Source organism: Schistocerca americana, chromosome 1 (assembly GCF_021461395.2).
Source record: "Schistocerca americana isolate TAMUIC-IGC-003095 chromosome 1, iqSchAmer2.1, whole genome shotgun sequence".
In the NCBI taxonomy this organism is placed as follows: Eukaryota; Metazoa; Arthropoda; class Insecta; order Orthoptera; family Acrididae; genus Schistocerca; species Schistocerca americana.
This window is the reverse complement of record NC_060119.1, coordinates 743,499,212-743,523,372: the sequence shown is the minus strand read 5'-3', so window position 1 is coordinate 743,523,372 and position 24,161 is coordinate 743,499,212. Positions and strand designations below refer to the sequence as shown.

Below are 24,161 nucleotides of genomic sequence, written 5' to 3'. Positions count from 1 at the left end.
TTCAGGTTGTACGTAAAGGTTGTTAGTGGAACGAAAGTTAGTGTCCAATTTCTAGCGAATGAGACAGGAACTGAGATTGAGGGTAGCAAAGCAAACGCTCAAATACTTAATTCCGTATTGAAATGTTCCTTTATAAAGGAAAACCAAGGAAAATAGTCCCAATTTAATCCTTATACCATTGAAAAGAAGAATGAAATAAGTTTTAGTGTCAGTGGTGTTGAGAAACAGCTGAAATCGTTCAAACTGAACAATGCTCCAGGGCCTGACGGAATCCCTGTCAGATTCTACTCTCAATTGCGGCTGAGTTAGCCCCTCTTCTAACTATAATCTATTGTAGATACCTCGAACAAAAAACTGTGCCCAGTTCTTGGAAAAAGGCATATGTCACACCTGTCTACAAGAAGGGTAGTTGAAGTTATCCACAAAACTGCCGACCAATATCCTTGACAGCAATTGGTTGTAGAATCTTAGAACATATTCTGAGCTCAAACATAACGAGGTATCTTGAACAGAATGACCTACTCAATGCCATCCATCATGGATTTCGAAAACATCGATCAGATGAAACCCAACTTTCCCTTTTCTCATATGACATACTGAAAGCTTTGGGTCAAGGCAACCAGGTAGATGCAGTATTTCTTGATTTCCGAAAAGCATTTGACTCAGTACCAGAACTACACTTCTTGCCACAAGTACGATCATAATGGGTATCAAGTGAATTTTGTGACTGGATTGAGGACTTTTTGGTAAGGAGGACACAGCATGATGTATTGGCTTAAGAATAATTGTCACATGTAGAAGTAGTTTTAGATGTGGCACAGGAAAGTGTGTTGGGACCCTTGCTGTCCATGTTGTATATTAATGACCCTGCAGACAATATTAATAGTAAAATCACGTCTTTATCATATGATGCAGTTATGTGTAATGTTGTACTATCTGAAAGAAGATGGGTAAACATTGTCAGATGTTGATAAGATTCCAATGTGATATGGAGATTGCCAACTTGCTCTAAAGGTTCAGAAACGCAAAATTTTGCACTTCACAAAACGAAAAAGATGTAGTGAGTGTCTGTTGGAATCGGCCAAATCATATAAATACCTGGGTTAAAACTTTGTAGGGAGATGAAATGGAATGATCACATATTTTCAGTTGTGGGTAGACTTCAGTTTATTGGTAGACTACTGGGAAAGTGCAATCAGTCTACAGAGGAGATTGCTCACAAATCATTCGTGTGACTCGTTCTGGAATATTGGTCAAGTGTGAGGAACCCCTACCAAACAGGATTAACGGGGGGTGTTGAACATACACAGGAAAGGGTAGTATAAATGGTCACAGGTTTGTTTAATCAGTGGGAGAGTGTCACAGAGATACTGAAGGTGTTGAATTGGAAGACTCTTGCAGATAGACATAAACTTTCCCTCGAAATTCTGTTAACAAAGTGTCAAGGACGGGCTTTAAATGCTTACTCTAGGAATATGCTACAACCTACTACATATCGTTCGTTTAGGGATCGTGAGGATAAGATTAGAACGATTATTGCATGCACCGAGGCATTCAAACAATCATTCTTCTCGCGCTTCATGCGTGAATGGAACAGGAAGAAGCCCTAATAACTTGTACAATGAGATGTACCCTATGCCATACACCTCACGGTTATTTGGAAATTGTAGGTTTAGATGGAGATATTATGTGGGGGGGAGGGTGCAGAGATGATAGTGTATCATAAGCATTTGTAATATGCTGGATACATCTTCTTTTGCAACGCATTTAACCAGCGATCGGATGTTTTATTCACATCTTACTTAGACTGCAATGTAATGGGAGTTAATGCACTAAATATAAACGTCAAAGTGTTACCAGAGAACAAAAACGTGCACTAGCCTACAAGAAAGAGGAAGACAAATCCACAAAAACTGGAAAATCGACGGAGCTGGTGGTAAATAATTAATATGTGGCAAATGCACTGGTTTTCTTAAACTTCAAAGTCATTTAGTTGCTATCAAGACGTTTTGCAATACTATCACAGCAAAAATTTACTACTTCAGACTCTGCAATACGTTGTTTAAAGTGCCGTGCGATACCTAAAAACTTACTGTGGCTGGCCCAGATCCCGAAAAATGAGTGCATCTGAGCTGTGACACTTTACATAAAGAAGGTCTTCAAAGTTTGAGCTTTTTGGTTTCCTTCATTCTTCTTCAAAACGATTTATTCCGGGTTTCAAATGCAAATTGTTATGATGCTTACGAAACATCTGTGCCAAATCTCTATGAGGAGAATCTGTCTGTACTAGTGATGTAATGACATTCTAAATGTACAGTGTGCTTTACGGACAAACCTACGGCACAATCTACGAGTATAAGGCTTACGGCGTCCTGAGATAACGTGACCAGGCTGACAATGTATGTTGACAGCACAAATTGTGTTCTACGCATTTGAATACTCACTCCAGAGACCTTTCTATTCCCTGCCCTAGACACAAGTTGTTTACATCGTGGGTAGGCAAAGATATGCAGAAGCATCGTACATTGTTTGTTTGTGTCGTCGGACTGTTTTGAATAGTAAATGTTTTATTTGAAGTACCTAAAAGAATACAGACACTGGAAATGTTGAAGCATTTTTTGAGTGCCTCAAGAATATGTGGGGCAGTTACAGGAGTGCTTACGTCCCAACCAAACAGAGTATGTTTCCTCTACAGTGGTACATTATTTTGCTTTAACAAATCACCGCATATGAGTAGTGTGTATACAAATGCGCAGAAGCTTCTATGTTCATAGCCCTTTTTAAAAATTATTTGATCGAATGATTCTTTTTCCTATGAAGTCAAGAAATAAGTGACAACCACCCTGAAAAACATATTAGGGCAGATAACAAAAAAAGTTTTACCTTTTTTTAAATTTATTCAGATGCCTAATAACTGATTTGACATGAAATGGAAGTTTTGTTGTGTACATTTATGCATTAATAATGTGCCTTTTTCTCTACTATATTGAGATTTCTTACATATTTGTGAAGATTGTCGAGTTGAGCTGAATTCTTTGGTGTGCGTGTGTCACCAGTTATGTTGAATTGCGTTTATAATGGGATCCGTCTGCCCATGCCTATTTTCTTAATGATTAAGCGTAGGTATATGCTGTTCAACGTTCAGTCAGGCTCAAGTGCAGCAAGAACACTTCTTTCTGCACACAGAATGACAGTGAGTTTCACATAGCCAATGGAATGGTAGTATAAGCGATGCAGTGAGAAATGAGCAAATGACAAACTGTTTTCAGTGCTGAAATTGAAAATTTTTACATTTTTTGGTGGCGTACCATTGCTCTCCGCCATTTCTTGGAATACATAGTTGTGTTTAGCTTTGGGCACAACAGGTTTACTTAAATTGCTGGAACCTGAATGACATTTTTGTACTGTAATTTCAACAGATTGATGGCCACAAGTTTTTGTAAAACATTGTGTATTGTAAGATTTATGATTAGATTAGGATATGAAAGGTTTGGTTACACTGTGATAGATTAGGATATGAAAGGTTTGGTTACACTGTGACCACCTAGCATTTGGTTGTTTAGTTCTGAGGTAGGTACAGTATGTATATGACTGTAGTTTTGTTCAGGTTTATATGCAAGACATTAATTTTAGTTAATTGGTACAAAGTGTGCCACCTAACATTTATCTAGTCATTAGTTATAAAAGCAGCACACCCCATTGTATTCCCGCCACACCACACTTTACAGTACACACTGGTGCCATTGATATGCAAAACACACAACACCTCAGCATAATCTGCTCAGTTGATCGTCCAATTCAGCAGGTTCATTCCATACACTGATCTGTCCGATGCATGAAATTGGTCAAGGAACTGCGAATTATCAACCACATTGTTTTGTGTGCTGTCTGAAAGGGGGGGTAAGCATAATTGGAAATCAATGTTGAAGGTGACAGTATAACCCTCTCAGCGTTTCATCCAAAGGCAGTTAGTATCATAACTCCATCTTTAAGTGCACGTGTTTAAGTCTCCGTTAATTATGTTTATATTCTGCACATCCCTGTGAAGCTTATGACACCAAATTCTTTCCAGAGTAGCTTACCATGTAGTGAAATATCTTTCAGATTGCTTTGTTGATGAAGCAAAGGAAGAATGGCTAGTTATGCATTTCTGAGGTAGCTGCTGTCAGTTACTTTTATCTTCATGGCACTTGCTGGAGTGGTATGTAGAAGACTTGAAAATTGTAGATCCTTATTCTGTGAGTGTTCAGATTTTTGTGTGTGTGTTTGTTAATGATAAAAGTGTCCACAAAGAGGGGGGTCGGCAAGAGGAGTGGACACTTGCTTCCTCCTCCACCCCGTTCTCCAGAATCTAGGTTACAGTAAAATGAAATGAAATGATGGTGTGGCGTTGTAGGCTGGGAAGCCCTTCCCAGGGAAGTTTGGTCACCAGGCGCAAGTCTTGCGTGTTGGTGGTGATGAGATGATGAGGGGACAACACAACACCCAGCCCTACTTGGCTGGGAATCGAACCCGGGCCTGCTGCATGGTAGGCAACCACGTTACCACTCAACTAAGCAAGCAGACTGGAGTACAGTGTCATTATACATCACATAACTGTCATAAACTTTTAGAAGTAATTTCCCTTGATTCTGTTGAACGTCTTAGTTAGTCAGTCAGAACATTAAATTAGTTCTTTTGTCCTGACACATCTTGAAAATCACCAGCCAATTTATGGAAAATTTGAGTTTTGACTCCCCCCCTCCTTTCCCAGATAATTTCAATGGACGTCCATGCCGAGTGGCCTATTTGTATACACTTCATGCCTATATTAGTCCAGCCTGAAATAAATCCCATATACACTTGAGCTGTCTTCTAATGTAAACTGCTTAAGACTTTTTCTCGAGCAATCTTGGTATAGGAGTTGCATAGTGCCCCATCCTCCCACCTTGCATATTTTGTAGTAATGTTTAGTATATGTGATATGTAATATGCACAAAAATACTTGTCACAGATATGTATGTAATGTAATAATGTACTATAGCTTTTATGAAATTATTTTTATGAAGTTACTTTTCAGTTTCTATTTCTACAAAGAAAACTGTTAAATAAGACACAAATGTAGACATCTGGCTACATAAAAGATCAGCCTGTTATTTCACATTCACATTTATTGGCTTTGTCCTCTCACAACTAATTTTTCACCTTGCAGTCTAATCTAGAGTGTAGGTTATGCTAGATATCTTTCATCATAACCGGGATTCAGGAGGGTGGGCCACTGTCACACTGTAGCTAGAGTAGAGTCGGCAAAAGAAGATCCCATACAGCTGTCATTGCCAGTGTTAGCTTTCATATGAACTGCAAATGGTTGCAGGCAGAAACAGTAGTTGTCTATGGAGCTGGCGGCACCATTCAGACATTTGTACGCTCTGCTGAGCAGTTATACAATGAAAGAACTTTCTGGATGCATTTTGTTATGACACCTGAATTGTTATGAGGGTTACAAGTTTCAGGCTCACCTGTAAAGTGATTGAAGTGCTAGAGCCACTTTTGTGAAGACCACTTTTACGGAGACTGAAAAGTCATGAAGAAATCTTCAAGGTTGGCATTCCACTGTTCCTAATGTAAAAGAGGTGGACTCTTGCTTCTAGGTATAGTGTTACAACTTTTTGTGCTCTACACAAAAATGATGAAAATAGAGTTCAGAAAGCAATGGATTTGGCATAATCTCAGTTCAAAGTGGGCATCAACTCATGTCATGAGAAATTTGTCCCATAGTTTAATGAGGCATAAGTAGTGGAGAAAGTGCGCTATGGACCTAGTCTTTTGCCTAACTACTGTCTGTCTGGGTTTTAGTATATCACAAATTTGGGCCTGGCTTGTGTGTTTAATTACTGTGCTACCATCCTGTAAATTTGCTAAAAAACACGAATGTATCAAAATATACCTGTGTTCAAAGCAACGTATCTCATAATGGATGCCTACCACATTACATTCATTAACACCATTCAACAGAGCACATTTCATTCTATTTCTTTTCTCTACTTAGCACTTGACAATTTGATTTTAGTGCTTGAAGCATATCAAGTTGTTGCTAAAATTGAAAAACAAGATCAAGTTAATGTATGCAGTTTTGGAAATACTGATTCACCATGCCATTTAATGACATACAGTTCCTTAAAAGGACTTAACACTGTAAAGGAACTTTCTGTAGAACAAGGATTACTTCCTAGACAGAGTGATTTACACTCTACTGAAAATGCTCTACTATGCTTCCGCCACGAAGCTTTACTCCTACAAAGACTTGAATTTTTGCAAAGATCATGCTCCAACCCATTTATTAAGAAAAACCATAAACACGAAATAGTATGCGCACAGTCAACATAAAAAATGCTGATCCCCTAAAAACGATAACCATGTCTGATATTAAACCAGGCCAAAAAATGTGCCCTTCCTGTAGAAAAAAATGTGATTCTCTGAAATATTCACATATGGAAGTTACATCTCAGTCAGATGAAGATGATGAGGCTAATGTTGCTCACAATTTGGGTACAAGCTTAGCAGCTGTTGGAATATCACCATTACAATTTCAAGTAATTGGTGCAAAGGATACAAAAGGATATGCAAAGCACAAAATACATAAACTTGACGATCCAGTTATTAAGAAAATTGCAGAAGTGGGAGGACTTGATACCAGTGAACTGGAACAACCATCCACTCAGCTGATCCAAGAATTGAAAGACAAATTAATACATCAAATCATAATGCGAAAATTCAAATTTTGACCTTAGTTCCCCAAAGCTGGCCTATGGAAGAATTGTGTGTTTCAGAAAGAATGGTAAGGAAGGCTAGAAAGTTAAAAGCTGAACAGGGAATATTGGCACAGCCCAAAGGTAAATGTGGGAAAAAAACTTCCTGAGGCTGTGAAGGCAAGAGTCATAGAACATTTTTATGATGATGAGTTTAGTCAGATTTGTCCAGGAAAAAAGGACTGTATTACTGTTCGGATTGATGGAGAAAAGGTTCAAAAACAAATTTACTTATTACTGAGTAACTCAAAAGAAATGTTTGTTGCGTACAACTTAAAATAAATGTTTTTTGTGTACCGCAATAAAAATGGACCGGAAATTGGATTTTCCAAATTTTGTGAATTAAGGCCAAAGTGGTGTGTGACTCTAGGCACAGCTGGTTCACATTTAGTTTGCGTTTGCACAGAACATCGGAATGTGAAACTAACATTGGCACACAGTCCAATAAAAAAAGGCTGTAAAATTTTATTGAGCAAAATTGTCTGTAATTTGGAAACAAAGGATTGTATGTTTCATTGCTGTGAAGTAAGTCTAGGAACAGAAGGAATATTTGGAAAGTGCTTTTGCAGATATTGATCCTGAAGGTACAATTCAGTTCAAACAATGGATTCACACTGACAGAGATACACTTGAAACCAGAGAAATGACAGTTGAAGAATTACAAAACTTTTAGTCCATTCTACTCACCTCTACATTGAAAAGCATCAGAGCAAGTGCAGTTCACTAAAGAAGGTCTCAAACCAGGAGACTTGATTATATTAATGGATTTTGCTGAAAATTACTCCTGAATTGTCCAAGATGCAGTTCAAGGATTCCATTGTGAAAATAGTCAAGCTACAATACATCCGCCGGCCGGGGTGGCTGAGCGGTTCTAGGCGCTACAGTCTGGAACCGTGCAACCACTACATCCTGCCTCGGGCATGGATGTGTGTGATGTCCTTAGGTTAGTTAGGTTTAATTAGTTCTAAGTTCTAGGGGACTGATGACCACTGCAGTTGAGTCCCATAGTACTCAGAGCCATTTGAACAATACAATCATTTGTCATTTACTACAAAGATAATGAAGACCTAAAAAGCGTCAGCTACTGAATAATCAGTGATTGCCTCCGACATGACACAGTTGCAGTGCATGCATTTTTAACGTACTTGATCAAATTTCTGAAGTGCATTTTTAAAGAAATTAAGCATATTTGTTATTTTAGTGGCAGTTCTGTCACACAGTACAAAAATTTTAAGAGCTTCCTAAATGTTTGCCATCATGAAAAAGATTTTGTCATTGCTGCAGAATGCAATTTTTTCGGAACAAGCCAAGGCAAATCACCATGAGGCGGAATTGGGGGCACAATTAAGCATTTAGCAGCAAGAGCTAGCCTTCAGCACCCAGTTGTCAACCAGATCTTAATACCAACTGATCTGTTTGAATATTGCCAAAAAATGTGCATGGCATTGAATTTATCTATGTTAAAAAAATTATTTAAGATGAAAAAATTGATCAAGAAAACCCTTTTGGGATGGATGTACAGTGTCTGGTACAAGGACCATCACCATTTTGTGCCAATTGATGAAAAGCGACTTCAGATTCATATCAAATGATACATTGTCCTTTATAGCAAATGTTAACAGATATGCTAAAGTTGCTACTAAACATGTTGCCATTACTCGACTACAGCCTGACCAGTTTGTCACTTGCGTTTATGATGGAAAATGTTGGATAGGAAATACCTGTGAACTTTCATTTTAAGAAAAAGATGACTTGGTTAATTTCATGCATCCTCATGGGGCTGCTCAATCATTTCACTGACCAGCTAGAAAAGGCATATGTTAGATTCCAGAACAACAGATAATTGCAGTCATACCAGTTCCAGCTGCTTCAATGATGGGGCAGCAATACAGTTTGCTGGAATCAATAGTTTTGGACATCAGCAACAAATGTAAAGCATTTAACAACTGAAGAATTGTGCGTTATGACTTGGAAATCACAAAGAGACCCAAGCAAGGCTTGGGAACCTGTTGGATACCAACATTCAGGCTTGGGAACCTGTTAGATACCCACATTCAGGGTTGGGAACCTGTTAGATACATTCCGGCTTGGGAACCTGCTAGACTCCCACTTTCAGGCTTGGGAACCTGCAGTAAAGAAACCCACTCGGGGCTCACCTTGCATGGGTATTAGGCTACTAGTCACTGAGATTGGTAGTGGCATAGCCACCGTGGACCAATGTAAGGATTTTTCTCGAGTTACAAAAAAAATCAATAGTTTATGCGCAGTTTTTGCACCTTATCCAAAGAGACACCAAAATGAAAATAAGTTTTTCTAATAGAATGAAGTGTGCTCTGTTGAATGGTGTTAATGAATATAATGTTGTAGGTGTCCATTTTGAGACACATGACTTTGAACACAGGTATATTTTGATACATTCATGTTTTTTAGCAAATTTACAGGATGGTAGCACAGTAATTAAACACACAAACCAGGCCCAAATTTGTGATATACTAAAGATCCAGACAGACAGTAGTTTGGCAAAAAACCAGGTCCATAGCGCACTTTCTCCACTACTTATGCCTCGTTAAACTGTGGGGCAAATTTCTCATGACATGAATTGTTGCCCACTTTGAACTGAGATTATGCCTAATGCATTGCTTTCTGAACTCTACATCCATCATTTGCTTGTAGAGCATAAAAAGTTGCACCACTATATCCACAAACCCAGCTCTTTCACATTAGGAACAGTGGAATGCCAAACTTGAAGATTTTCTCACGACTTTTCGGTCTCAGTAAAAGTGGTTTTCACAAAAGTGGCTCTGGCACCTCAACCAAGTTACAGGTGAGCCTGAAACCTAGCATAAGGTCATGTAGGGCCCCTCAGGCACACACTGTACAAAGTTCATCAAAATTGAAGATGGTTGAGCTGGGAGCCCTAGGACAGTTCATGTTTTGGCCGACTACCATCATACTTTGTCACAAAAATGTGAGAGAAAACAAAAATAAAATCGATAGTGAATTTTAGACATTCTTAAGACAGGAATCATAATTTATGAGAAACCAAGACACAGTGCATGTCTGTAAGAGAGAAATAATTAATGTAAGATATCTTGTAATAGTTCGTGTGAAAAAATAAAGTGTGATCCAGACAGCTCTTTCATTGGATAAATCAACAATGATCACTGACTTCTACCAAACAGTCTTCCTTTTATGGCTCAAAAAATAAATGAATAAATAAAAATTAAGTTTTTCTTGCTGTCTGTGACCTCCATACCTGAACTGAAGGAGAAGACTTTTGTAGAAGAAGATTTGTTCTAAAAGTTCACTTATGGGATTTGACTGCCAGTATCAGTTTATTTTTCAGTCTGTGACAGTTTATTTGAGTGCTTCCCTAGTATTTCAAATTCTCAATAATATTTCTAACAGTAACAGTGGCTACAAGTAACTCCTGTGTATGCTGTTTGGAATACTTTGGAATACTTGGACTTGCAGACCTAAATTTGAATTCACATAATTCTCTCCAGGCACTTATTCTGGCAGTAAACACATTTTTATGAGAGTCCAAATACAAGACACACTTGTGGAGAAAGGCTTACTTGGTCCTTCAAGTAATATACAGGGTGGTCCATTGATCGTGACAGGGCCAAATATCTCATGAGATAAGTGTCATATGAAAAAACTACAAAGGATGAAACTTGTCTAGCTTGAAGAGGGAAACCAGATGGCACTATGGTTGGCCCGCTAGATGGTGCTGCCATAGGTCAAACGGATATCAACTGCGTTTTTTAAAATAGAAACCCCCATTTTTTTTTACACATTCGTGTAGTACGTGAAGAAATATGAATGTTTTAGTTGGACCACTTTTTTCGCTTTGTGATAGATGGCGCTGTAATAGTCACAAACATATGGCTCACAATTTTAGACGAACAGTTGGTAACAGGTAGGTTTTTTAAGTTAAAATACAGAAGATAGGTACATTTGAACATTTTGTTTCGGTTGTTCCAATGTGATACATGTACCTTTTTGAACTTATCATTTCTGAGAATGCGTGCTATTACAAATTGCCTGTAAATACCACATTAATGCAATGAATGCTCAAAATAATGTCCATCAACATCAATGCATTTGGCAATATGTGTAACGACATTCCTCTCAACAGCAAGTAGTTCGTCTTCCGTAATGTTCACACATGCATTGACAATGCTCTGACGCATGTTGCCAGGCATTGTCGGTGGATCACGATAGCAAATATCCTTCAACTTTACCCACATAAAGAAATCCAGGGACGTCAGATCCGGTGAACGTGCGGGCCATGGTATGTTGCTTTGACGACCAATCCACCTGTCATGAAGTATGCTATTCTATGCTTCAACAGCATGCGAGCTATGTGCCGGACATCCATCATGTTGGAAGTACATCACCATTCTGTCATGCAGTGAAACATCTTGTAGTAACATTGGTAGAACATTACGTAGGAAATCAGCGTACATTGCACCATTTAGATTGCCATCGATAAAATGGGGGGTAATTATCCTTCCTCCCATAATGCTGCACCATACATTAACCCGCCAAGGTTGCTGATGTTCCGTTTGTTACAGGAAGCAGGCACGGCAGTTGCAAATGTGGTGCCACTTCTTCATGCCACCTGGTGTCATTGGTCACACGCCAGCCTTGAGGTTTTGTGAGGCATCTTGCCTTCTGCTCAAGCATCACTTCTGCCCCCTCTGATTGGGTCCAGATTCTGCAGTTGTGGCTGTATGAGTGGAACACCATGTTAGTCATGGCAATTAGTGGTTTTTAACTTCTGACAACAATAGCAGAGATGGCCGTCGAAAGCTCAAGTGTTTTATTCGAAATGGTGTGGCTTATAAACCAAGAAGAGTTTATTCAGAGAATACATTCACAATATTGGCACACTGTGTCTGGTCTTAAACTCCAATATGTATGTTATGTCATACTGGTTGGGTTCAGTGGAGTTTCCAGAGACTATTGGTCTCCTACTTAACATTAGTTTGTATTTTAGCAGGGGCTGTATGTGTCATCACTACATGTGGCTTTTTGACTGAGAATCCAGAGTCACTTTCTTCCAAATGATTTTTTGATTTTGAAGAAAGACTTCCTAGTAGTTTCAAAATTAATCATTTCTGTCACCTTTTTCTGTAACAGTTCTTACCAATGAGTTTTGTGCATATGGTGTGGAGTCATATGTAGTGTGAAGCTATACAGTGATTTTAGTGCAATGTCTGGTCATCTTCAGGCAGTTCTGATGACTAATTTGTCTTTGGCTGGGCATGTTTTTATATACCCCCTCCCTTTCGATAACGAGCTCAGGTCCGCAGTATTTGGGGGCAGCTCCACTGACATACATATATGCACAAACTTCCCAGCTGTCATGCCCCTTCATGACAAGAAGGCATCCTCGTAACACTGTTGCACAGGGCTCCTGAATCCTCTGATCATCCGAGTTCATCAGTGGAATTACAGCTCCTGCAGACAGTCTTCTAGAAGAATTGTTATAATGACCATATGATCAAGGTGCCATAAAACTGAAGGAGTCTAGGTTGCAACTTCTAAAGGAAGAAGAGAAACCTGTTATGATAACATTTACCCCTTTTGTTGGTAATGCAGCTGCAAAAAAAGGGAGATTGCAGTGGGAACATTTCATCAAGTGTGTATTTCGTCTGTTGCCAAGACAAGAGACTTGTTGGTACCATTTAAGGATGACCTAAGACCCTGAAAACCAAAAGTCTATAGCATCCCATGCCAGTGTAGGAAAGTTTATGTAGGTCAGTTCATCCGTATGATAAAGGAAAGCTGCGTGGAGCGCAAGTGTCATACAGGAACAACCAACAAAATCAGCTGTGGTGGGGGGTGGCCTCTCCATGGACATAGCTTGAATTAGGCTAGCACCAAATTGTTAAAACAGGTCTACATGTTCTGTGATTACATTTTAAAAGAATCTAGAGATCCGGATACAAGATGTGCTGATATGTAAAGACAACAGTAAGCCTTGGGACCCGGCCTTGAGCGTGTTCAAAGCACAATAGCAGTCTGTGGGTAGGTCCTTGCACGCCACACCAACTAAAGAGCTTAAATCACACTACATAGAAGTGCTGCCTCTGCACCAGAAGCACCTCGGCCCCCACATTGGTGGCATACATACTAAGATTCACAACTCCTGGCTGCACACTTCCTGCCTCCACAATGCCAAATTGAAACTTATTGGACTAATGGGGTATAAGATGGCGCCCAGCAGAAGACAAATCCTGCCTGAAGAAATTCAGCTTGCTGAAATACTGCACCATTTGCTCACACTTATACACTGATTGATGACTTCTCTTGTATTCCAGTCATTTTAAAATTTTGAAAATGGCTTGATATGTATTCAGTACAAGCACCAATGTCAAAAATATTCATATATAACACTTGACTGTCTCTGGCACCCTCCAGGTAATAGAATATTCGTTCCCTTTTTGTAATGTGGTATGTGACATGGGTTAAACTGAATTGTGCTGCACAAGTTTTTATCGAGTTCATGGAAAATAATTTTAACTGGCACATTTACTGAACAAAATGTTTTTGCATTATTTAATTCTAGACAACAGTGATTCTTAGAAGGAAGTGGCCTCCAGGTCTTTATAAAAAGTCACAGCAACCAAAAAAGTTACGTGGACGACATCACGTTTATGAGTTTGTGGAAAACACAGAGTTCAAGAAACAGCCTGAAATAGAAGTTATTTTGACTGGCTATGTCAAAGGTAAGTATCATTATTGTTTCCCTTAGATGACATTTGCAACAAATCTCTTTGTTGTAGTATACCTCTTTAGTGTATGATGAGCAATTGCTAAGTTAAATAATATGCCAAAACTCAGTTATTTTTGTAACAGCAGCTGGTCATTGTATTCATGTAGCACCTTGTTGTCCATGGTAAGTAATTGAAGTAGCTTTAATTTAGTCATTATTACTTGTAGGTAACATTATGGAGGGATAGCATTTAAAGATGTGCATCAAACCCAAGTTTACATTGAGAAGTGGGATAAAACAGCATAACTAAATTTATTAAGCTTAATGATGTGGTTGAGTGACTGTGATGTATGTATTTTTGTGTATGATGTACCTATATTATACACTTCTGGTCATTAAAATTGCAACATTATTTTACTTTTGTGTATAAATATGATAGGAAGAACACATGATTAAAATTGTGATTTGAGGGTGTACAGGGTGCAAAATTTTGTAAACGGATCTACCAACCTCTGGCAGCAACAATGGTTTCATCATTCTGTGCTGCTTGATTTCTGTGCCAGAGTTCATCAGTGGTTGTGCCTGGCGAGTGATGGCATGCCAGTCTCTTGGCAGTTGATGACCAGATATTTTCAGTGAGTGAGGGATTAGGAGAACGTGCTACCCAGGGCAACAGATGAAGGCCCTCTGTATTGAGGTATATCAGAACAATGTGAGCAATATGCTATCTTGTGTTATCTTGTTGAAAGAAAACATCAGAGTGACCTTGAAGATATGGCACAGTCATTGTCTTTAACTTGTCAGAAATGTAATGGCTGCTGTCCAAATTATTGATTGTGGGAACGAGAGATGATCATGTTATGTTCTTAGTGGCACCACATACCAACATGCCAGGTGCTGAACACTTATGAGAATGATGAGTACAGACTAGCTATAAATTTGTTGTCAGGTATGTTTTGCCATGAGAAAACACATTTTTTTTTCTTAATTTTACCTAGACGTGTTTTGTGGAAGCTCCAGCATCATCATGTGGTTTTTATTCTCTTTCTATTAAATGACAATTGCTCTTTACTATCTGTAGATATAGAAATTTCAGTTTTTTAAAGAAAAGTATTCACAGATTTGATAACAAATATTTTTATGTACGAGGTCTGTTCAAAAAGTTCTGGAACTTTGCCAAAAAATTTTTCTGTGCTTACCTTTTACTTTTCGTGCATGGTCTCCTTTGAAAGACTCTCCTCCACAATTGATACACCACTCCTAAAGCTGTTTCCACATCTGGAAGCAGTCTTGGTACGCCTTTTGCTGGATTCCGTGCAAATGTTATTTTATCTTGTCTATTGTTGCAAATCTTCGTCCTTTCAGTGCGGTTTTCAACTTTGGAAATTAAGAAAGAGCCCGCAGGGTCCACATCTGGAGAGAACGGAGAATGAGGCAGCACAGTGATTTTGTTTTTTGTGCAACATCACGCACCAGCATGGTGTGTTATCATGATGCAAGAGCCATGAATTCTCACACCACATTTCAGACCATTTCCTTCTCTTATTTTCTCGCTATCATCGCAATATGTCCCAGTAGTACCATCGATTAACAGTTTGTCCCTGTGGCATGAATTCATGATGAACTAATCCTTCAAAGTCAAAGAAAACTATCAACATGGCTTTGACATTTTACCTGCCTTAACAAGTTCTTTTTGGTATTGGAGAACCTTTACCAACCCATTGTGAGACTGAACCCTGGTCTCTACATCCTAACTGTAAACCCACATCTCATCACCAATTACGATTCTCTTAAGGAACATCTCATTGTCATTTGCATGATCCAATAGCTCTTCACAGATTGCATGGCGAAGGTGTTTCTGGTCTTGACTCATGAGCTGTGGGACGAACTTGGTGGCAACACGATGCATTCCCAGATACTGTTTTAGGATTTCATGACATGATCCAACTGAAATGTTACATTCTTCTGCAATCTTTCAGAAAGTCACTCTTTGATTGGCATGCACAGCTTCATTGATGTTCCTGACATGAGCATTGGTGGTAGACATTGTAGGGTGTCATCTTTAACTTCCATCTGACAATTTTTAAACTGTGTGAATCATTTGTAACACCAAGTATGGCTTAAGCAATCATCAATGTAGGATTCCTGCATCATTTGATGTGTCTTTGTAAAGATTTTCTTGAAATTAACACAAAATTTAATGCAGACAAATTGCTTCTCTAACTCCACCATTTTGAAATGTGCAAACTGTGCAACATGACGTTCTACTCCATACAGCACTGAACGATAACTAACAGACAGACAACAATGAAACTTCCAGCAGCTACACATTAAACACAGGTGTGTGCAGGGATACCAACCGCATTTTGCTCTGACACACCGTTGGCGCGAAATTACAAATGTTACGGAATTTTTTTATACCAAATGCTGTATTTTTTGTGGTTTTCTGTGTTTTTGGTTATACCTGGTTTTCTCTCACAGTTTCTAATGTGCAACCATAAAGAACTTGATGTAAAAAATTATCAAGTTGGTGAATACTGTTCTTAAAAAACTGAAATTGTTATGCATTCAGAGAGTAATGAGCAATTTTCCTGTTATTTAACAGAAAGAAAACAATGCTGTATCTTCAGCTAAACATGTATGAGTAAAACCAAGAAAAAATTGTGTTGACTCAAGACGGATCGTATCCGAAAACAAATTTCATTTAAGCAAAAATGACAGAAAAGCGAGCTTCAACCTCAAGGTAAACAACCTGGCTATGTTCATTCTCCCCAGATACTCAAAACACAATACAGTCATCACGATGCTGTATGCAGGAGACGTGGAGCTATGTCGGCGTACTGCCCATGTGGACACTTGTCTTCTGCAAATAAGCCCTTTTCCTCACTATGGGTGACCATATGATTTTATATGGCCAAGTGAAGAACATGTCTATCCTCTTGGCTGCTAGTTGTGTGGGGCCATTGAGAACCTGCATAGCGTTGAGTATGACCTACCCCACTCCATCAGTTCCGTATTTGTATAACATTCATGGGATACTGAAAAACACGGGCAGTTATATTGTAGAACAATAAACTGCAGTCTCAATGGACCATTATCCTTTTGCTGTCAAATTCCAAGACATGCTGTTAGATATTTCTCCTTTGTACATGAGGCATAACATCTTCTCCCAAACAACGTTCAGATGCAATTTCCGTGTGAGAAACCTTGTGTGTAATCTTTCCTTTTATACAGAATTTAGATGACTTTACTTCAAGTTGCTTCGTGCAGTTGTGCTGAAATGTTACTTGCATAGATCCACCTTCATTGCTACCTCACAACCCATTTTTCTTACAAGATTTCATTCAAATTTATGACAAGCAGGTTTTGGCCAGAAATTAAAGTCATGGATGAGGGAGCTCCAGATGGCCAAGTGTTTAGAGAAAATCAGCATTTTTTGCATGGGTCAGGCTAGGCATGAGCCAGTTAGCATAGTTTCCTGTCAGCGTTGGCTCAGTGGGAAGAGTGCAGAATGATAATCTGAGGATTGTGGGGTAGAGTCCTCTCTTTCTTTTTATCTTCAGTCTTTTGTATCACATACACTGCAAGTAAACTGAAATAATGCTCAGTATATTATATTTATTATAATTTTCCTAAAGGGCATGAAAAAGAAAGGCAGTGGAAAATTTGAAATTGCAAATAAATTTCCAGGATGGAATAGGTGTACATGAGAACTTCATGTATAATGTTAGCTACTTCTGTTATTTTGCAGTTGCTGATTTATGCATGCTGGGCTGACATTCATTGTAAAAACAGAGGAAGAGGTAATTACCTGGGTATTTTGCAAGCATTATAAATACTGTATTTTTACACTCACATGGTTGTTTTAAAGTTTATGTTGAAAAACAGACTTGGTTTAAATTCATAAAGATTCTCTGTAGTTGCACAGTTTGGCTAAAAATCAACCACAATGCATTATTTCACAAAATATTGACAAGAATAGCTGGTGAAGTACAATGGAATGTATTATGATGCAGTAGCATGATTTATTTTTATCTCTAGATAATAATTTGCATATTCAAGAATGTTATAGGTCTGCACTGCATGAGAAATTGATGTTTTTTGCTGTATTCATGATGTTTCAATTTTAATGCCTAGTCGTGTATAAAATGTGGAGTATTTAGAAAGATAGAGAAGCCAGTGGAACTGGAAGGGCAGAAGACCACATAGAATTAAAGTAAGGCTATACATTTTTCTACAGAGCAACAAGGAAGTTTTGAAATTCAAATTTTTAAAAAATTATGTACAAGAAAATTAAAAACAGTATCACAGACATTGAAGGGGACTCAGGCGGAATATCATGATTTTTTTTAAAAAGAAAAAAACCTGGTTGTGCATCAACAAGACACCCCCCCCCCCCCCCCCCCCCACACACACACACACAGGATTCTGTGTTTAATATTTTAGATTAGCCATGCAGGGAAAGAACATGCTAATGTGTCTCGCTACAGGGAATAAATATGATTTGTCCAATGTTTTTTATTAGGTTTTAGATTCCTTGTAGGTTGACAATGTCGAAGCAAGAAACAGAGAATTTTCCTTTATTGTCCCTTTAGTTTGAGACATTCTGTTGAGTAATGCAGGTTATTCATTTCTGTTTTAAGAGTTTATTATTTATTTGGAATGATGAGTATTGCATCTGAGGATGAAAGACAGAGACTTCAGATGTTAGGAAAAGGCAGTTATGAGGGTGAATGAGCACAGTCGTGAAGAAATTAAAGGTTCACTCACATGAAGTAGGAGAAGACTGCAACTGTAAGTTAAAGTGTTTTGAGGTGCTAAGCGCTAGCTGGCCGGTGTGGCTGTGCGGTTCTAGGCGCTTCAGTCTGGAACCGCGCGACCGCTACAGTCGCACGTTCGAATCCTGCCTCGGGCATGGATGCGTGTGATGTCCTTAGGTTAGTTAGGTTTAAGTAGTTCTAAGTTCTAGGGGACTGATGACCACAGATGTTAAGTCCCGTAGTGCTCAGAGACATTTTTTGATAACAGTAAGTGCTGAAGAAAGATAAAATATTATACAAAAAATTTGTGATATGGTAGACTGAAATGAACAACCATTGTATCTGAAAGGCCTCATTACAATACTTCCACATCTCAGAAGGTGATCGAGGAAGACTGAAGATGAAGCCCAGTTTCAAGAGTGTAATTTCAGTAAGAGAGTAAGAGTAAAAGGTGATGACATTGTATTACATGAAATTCTTATACAAAGAAAAGCCTTTATGGCAGTGCATGAAGTAACAAGGTGATGATTAATGACAGCCCAGAAGTTTCTGAAGCTGAACAAGTCTCCTTGTGCTGGAGAGGGTAAGCATGGAAGTAGGCCATGGGAAATTAAGGAAGAAGTCGAAATGGAATTTTATGATTGCATTCATTTGTTTAGGGGTAGATCAAGTCATTACCACAAAGACAGGACAAGAATTTAAAAGAGGAACTTTTGGTTGAAAAATTACAGTGACTGATCTGGGAAAATACTCGAATTTTGACATTCCATGTGAAAAGCATAGAACAGAATTCAACACCAAATTCAATATAGCTTTGGGTATCCTAGGAATGATATGTACTCAACCTCCAGTAGTTACATTGCTTAGATGAAAGTGCTGAATGCAATGTTATCTGAAAATTTAGATGATGTCATGAAGGAACAAGTCTTGAAAGAAATTAATAAGATCACCATCGACCAGAAAATACCCAAACGCAAAGCTGAAACATTTTATTCTGAAAAGAGAAATACTTGTTTAAAAAAACAAGAAGTCTGATGAAACAGAAGCACTCTGGACTACTAAAAAACTGTACGCTTACTAAATGTAAGTACTAATTACATGTATTACAAAACATGTATTACAAAAGGCAGTTGTCTGTTTGCTCTTTCAGTATTCATCAGCTTTCAAATGCGACTTCAGTATTCTGCACTTATTACTGAAGATGTTGGAAGAAAAGGGGGCAAAGAAGTTGTAACCCTTTCAGATCACTTTGTGACAGAATAACTACACAAGAAAGTCAAACATCTTGAAGCTTTTGTGATTCGTGCTTGGGCTAGAACAAGACTTACACTCTATCAAGGTATCTTAATTATCTTGTGAGTGAACAGAAACCTTTGGAACTTTATCAGAGGACACTCTTTTTACAGAGTTTGATAAGAATATGGAACTGATTAACACATAGGCAGTATGAAAAGTTCCAATGGATTGGTTGTGGATCATGGTTGATGTTCAGTGGGACCTAAGCCTCTTGATGTTGTGGTGATCAATCAACATATGGTATACAAAACTGGGGTCATTTCTGAAGAATGGATATTTGAGGAAATGTCATTTCCTAACATTGTCCATCAGAGAGGCAAAAACCTCACTCAACATTGGGTAGCTAAAAATAGAGTTTGAATCTTATCAGTGGTGAGAGTTTCATAGTGACTTCAAGAGCAGCACTCTGGGGACTATCTGTCCCCTGCATACAGAGGTAAAATATAAATGTATAATAAAATATTTTTAGAATAATTTTGTATAGTGCTAATAATAATAATAATAATAATAATAATAATAATAATAATTTGTCTTTATGGGTCCTCTGGCAACATCAAAAGCAAAGTATCAGTATCTCCAGGTTTTGAAGGTATATTGCAAATAAGAAGCTACCGTGTTTTACACAAATATTTTACACTAGGCTGACAAGTGGATTTGAGACAAAGTTGCCACTTTGTCACATGAAATTAAAATAGCAAAGAGAACCTCTTTACTATGAAGTATCTTTATTGTTTCAAACTTTTTTTTCGTTACAGAATAATCTGACACACTGTATTTAACAAAAATACAATTTTTCTAACAAGATCTTGAGTGTTGCTTTATTCAAGTGGCACTTTTATCTCTCTTTTAACACATGACATTCCTCTAAATATTATGCCAATAAAGCCACAATTTAAAATTTTTAGCCCTCGGTTTATATTAAATTTAATTTATATAACATATCCTTCAAAATAACTTTTGTATTCATTAATTTTAGTTTCAAACTTTCAAAATGCTGTCCTGAACTATCTAATAATGCAGACAAAGCACATTCTATTCCTGTGCGCATCTTTGGTTTATACACCAACAAACAATAATTATGATGAGGTGATGGAGAAACCTCTACAAAGAGTTATAGAAATATGCAAATGGCAGCAGTTCCGGTGCTAGAGGACATAGAAAGATATTAAGGTAAAAGTAGAACTAAAAACATAGAATGGTTTTTTATCAAGAAAACTTGGGAATTGTACAAACGACAGAGATCATACAGTAGTAGAATTTGTTGAAGAATACTTTGTGCCAAAAGAAAACAAATGGAAAATAGACTTTGCAAGGCCCAAGTTATATTAAACAACGAGCTCAGTATCTTGGAAAGTGCAGGTTATACAGACTTAGTTTGGATAAGCAATTATTTACCAAAGTTACTTATACAAACAGCATAAGTTACAGCAGGTAAAAGAAGGCAAAGAAAAACTAAAATTGCACAACACAGCTCTTAAGAGAATATCAGACTTTCCGGCACTTGAAAATAGGAATGTGAAGGAATTTGCTAAATTAAGAAATACCTTTGGGAGGATTTAAGGAGATACAATAAAAGTTTTGTAATAGATATAGTTATTAATAATAAGAATTTGAAGAAAATGTGCATTGATTGTTTGGCCTCGTGGTAAGAAATCAATCAGCAAAATGCCTTTTCTGTCCCAAAAAACGGTGCACATGACTTTTCAAGGTGTCAAGATTAGTGTAGGCTGGTATTACACTATCAAATTTCTTTGTCCAATATCTTTGTCAAAGAAATTTGATAGTGTAATAAGGAACTTTAACAAATATCGTCAAATATTTGATCAAATCTAGGGCCTCGCTGTAGATTTGATCAAAGAAGTTGCTTGTCTTCTGTTCACTGCAATGCGATATGTTACCACGTGGAGAGCTAGTATCGCTGCAGCGTTTTGTCATCTCTAGTGTGTTTGTAAACATGGCTGGAAAATACAATTGGTGTGTGGCATCTACCACAACATTAATAGAGATGTATGAAGCTGATGAGGCGCTTTACAATGTGAGGCAACCTGATTATATAAATAGATTACGAGGATTGGAGAGCTACAAAAATATTGCAGAGGTTATTAGCTGTGACATGTGGCCTGGGCTGACGATGTTAAAAAGAAAATTAATGGCCTCCGCACGAGTTACTCCTACGAGAAAGCAAAAGTACGTATCGACATATTTCTTTCTTTTTATTTATGCAAGTAAAGTTTACATGTCATACAAATGATTAGCATTACTTTGTTCACTGCAGCAATTTGAAGCATACAATAATGTTTACGTAACCTACAAGTAGTTTACATTATTTTCATTTCTATTATTGCAGATGCATAAAAGCAAAACTGGAGCCAGTGCACAGGCGGTGTACATTCCGCAAGTGTACTGGTTCCACATGCTAAAGTTCCTCGACAAGGCCACAGAGGCAGACGAGTGTCTGTAACATCGAAATCAGAGAAAGTGGGAGTGAACATGCTACACCAACATTCAAAGAAATGTTTGAGGTATGTACATTTGTTTACATTTTACATAACTAAATGTGATTATCTTGCCAGGGCACTTTCCCAGTGCCATTGTAAAATGTCTTAAAGTATTCTCTAACTGCTCTCCCGTGTACTGGACATCCAGATGCAGCTTGGCAAGCTATTGGTTCCATTCGCTGTAGGTCCTCAGTGCTATGTGTCTCAAGATAAGTGCAGTCTCCTACTACGGCAGACACTGTTTCCAGATGAGTGTACAAGTGTTTTCTTCTCTCAGTTAACAAGTTGTACAGCGTGCAGGCAGCCAGTGTAATTGTGGTAACTTTTTCTGGAGGCAGATTAAGGGTAGTAAGAAAAATCCTGAAATGACTTGCAAGAATGCCAAAGCTGCTCTCCACTAATCTTCTTCCTCGTGACAGTCTGTAATTGAAACCCTTCTCTTCTTTTGTGATTCCTTTTAAGGGGTATGGCTTCATAATGTTATAACTCAGAGGAAAAGCGTCATCTGCCAGTACAACCATTGGAGTTGTAATGTTTGTGTTCCCAAGCTTCCTGCCTTCAGTAATGTTGAGAATAGATCGGTCAATGAGACACTCCCGTAGTTTGGTTTTTGAAAACACTCCAGCATCACCAACACACCCATTAGTTCCTACATCAACATACAAAAATTTGTAGGAAGCATCTACCATGGCAAATAAAATGATAACTGTTGAAGGATTTGTAATTGAAAAAGTGAGATCCACTAGCTTGTGGGCATTTAATACGAATATGCTTTCCGTTCATTGCTCCTGTAGTGTTACTTCTTCTCAAAATCCTCTGCAATTTGCTCCCACTCTTCTCTGCTTGTGGGTACCTGTAAATAAGATTTATGAATGTGCAAGGAAGTATGTAACTAATGGCTTTCATCTATTGTTTTATAGCATGAGATGCATGCTTTCTGTCACATGCAGCGAGCCACAGCCCCAGCCCCAGCATCAAGAGCGGTCTCCCACAAAAAGAAGGAAAGGCACAACAGACAGGCAACAGACGTCATTGTGGAGGCCAAGCAGGACATTGAAGGCTGTGGCTGATGTGTCCAGGACTCTGCTCCAGCCTGTTCAAGAAGACAGCTACAGTGCCCTTGGCACCCACATCGCAGCTGAACTGAGTGAGATGGATAATGTGGGTAGCAAGGAATTTACAATGGCCAAAATACATGGTTTGCAGCGATATTTAATGGACAGGTGGGATTTGCTGCATGCGACAACTCAACAAGCACAACCGTCTGCCTCTGGATATATCCTGGCTGCCTTGCAGCAGGCTAGTATAGAAGAGGACGATTCCATTTTTTATATATATGTATAATTTTTTTGTACCTCTACAATCTTCGTAATCTATTTTTGTATTCAGGGTGCCTCACGTTGTAAAACACCTAATCAGCTTCGTACATCTCTATTGATTTTGTAATTTCAGACACCAATTGGTACATGCTGTGTTAATAAAATAAAATAAAATAAAAATTGTTCTTAATGAACATAAAGTGCATTGAACATTTATTTACCTTCAGACATTGGTCCTTTCGTGCTTTATAAATTTCTTCACATGTTTCAGGTATTATTTTACTTAATGTGCACTGTGGAATTCGAGTGCTGTACTGTAAGCTAGAGTAACTTTCTCCTGTAGCAAGGAATCAGAGTGTTACAATGAGCCTGTCTTCTGCAGATATAGCAGTTCTTAAGTGAGTATTGTGCTTTGAGATATGAAGAATCACTTCACTGAGCACATACTGAAATGTATGCTCATAAGTAATTGGTGTACGACTTGATGTCCTGCGCTATAAGCTCACATAACAAGTTTTGTTGAATGCTTTTATCATCTCGTCTAGAAACCCACGGCTTCACCCAGCTATGTTTCCTTTTTTCCCCCCACTTTTGTATCACATGTGCACACAGTCCAATTGTGCTACAAGCAGCTGCTGCAGTTAATAACAATTTGTAGTTGTCAGCCGTCTTGAACTTTGACGAAAAATTTGATGACAGTGTAATACCCCTTCTAGCGCTACATCAAAGATCTTTGTCAAATATATTTGACGGAATATTGGATCACATCTTTG

The 24,161-nt window shown here is 38.2% G+C and overlaps 1 protein-coding gene across 1 annotated transcript in view; it reads left to right on the top strand.

The window, feature by feature from the left end:
- The first annotated feature begins 2,467 nt into the window (after positions 1-2,467).
- The window catches only part of LOC124610877 (39S ribosomal protein L9, mitochondrial), a 40,921-nt gene continuing 19,227 nt past the window's right edge, over positions 2,468-24,161 (top strand). The window contains exons 1-2 of the mRNA XM_047140196.1: positions 2,468-2,678; positions 13,369-13,528. Of these exons, the coding sequence (XP_046996152.1) occupies positions 2,604-2,678; positions 13,369-13,528 (235 nt within the window). The 5' untranslated portion in view covers positions 2,468-2,603. The remainder of the gene's footprint in view (positions 2,679-13,368; positions 13,529-24,161) is intronic.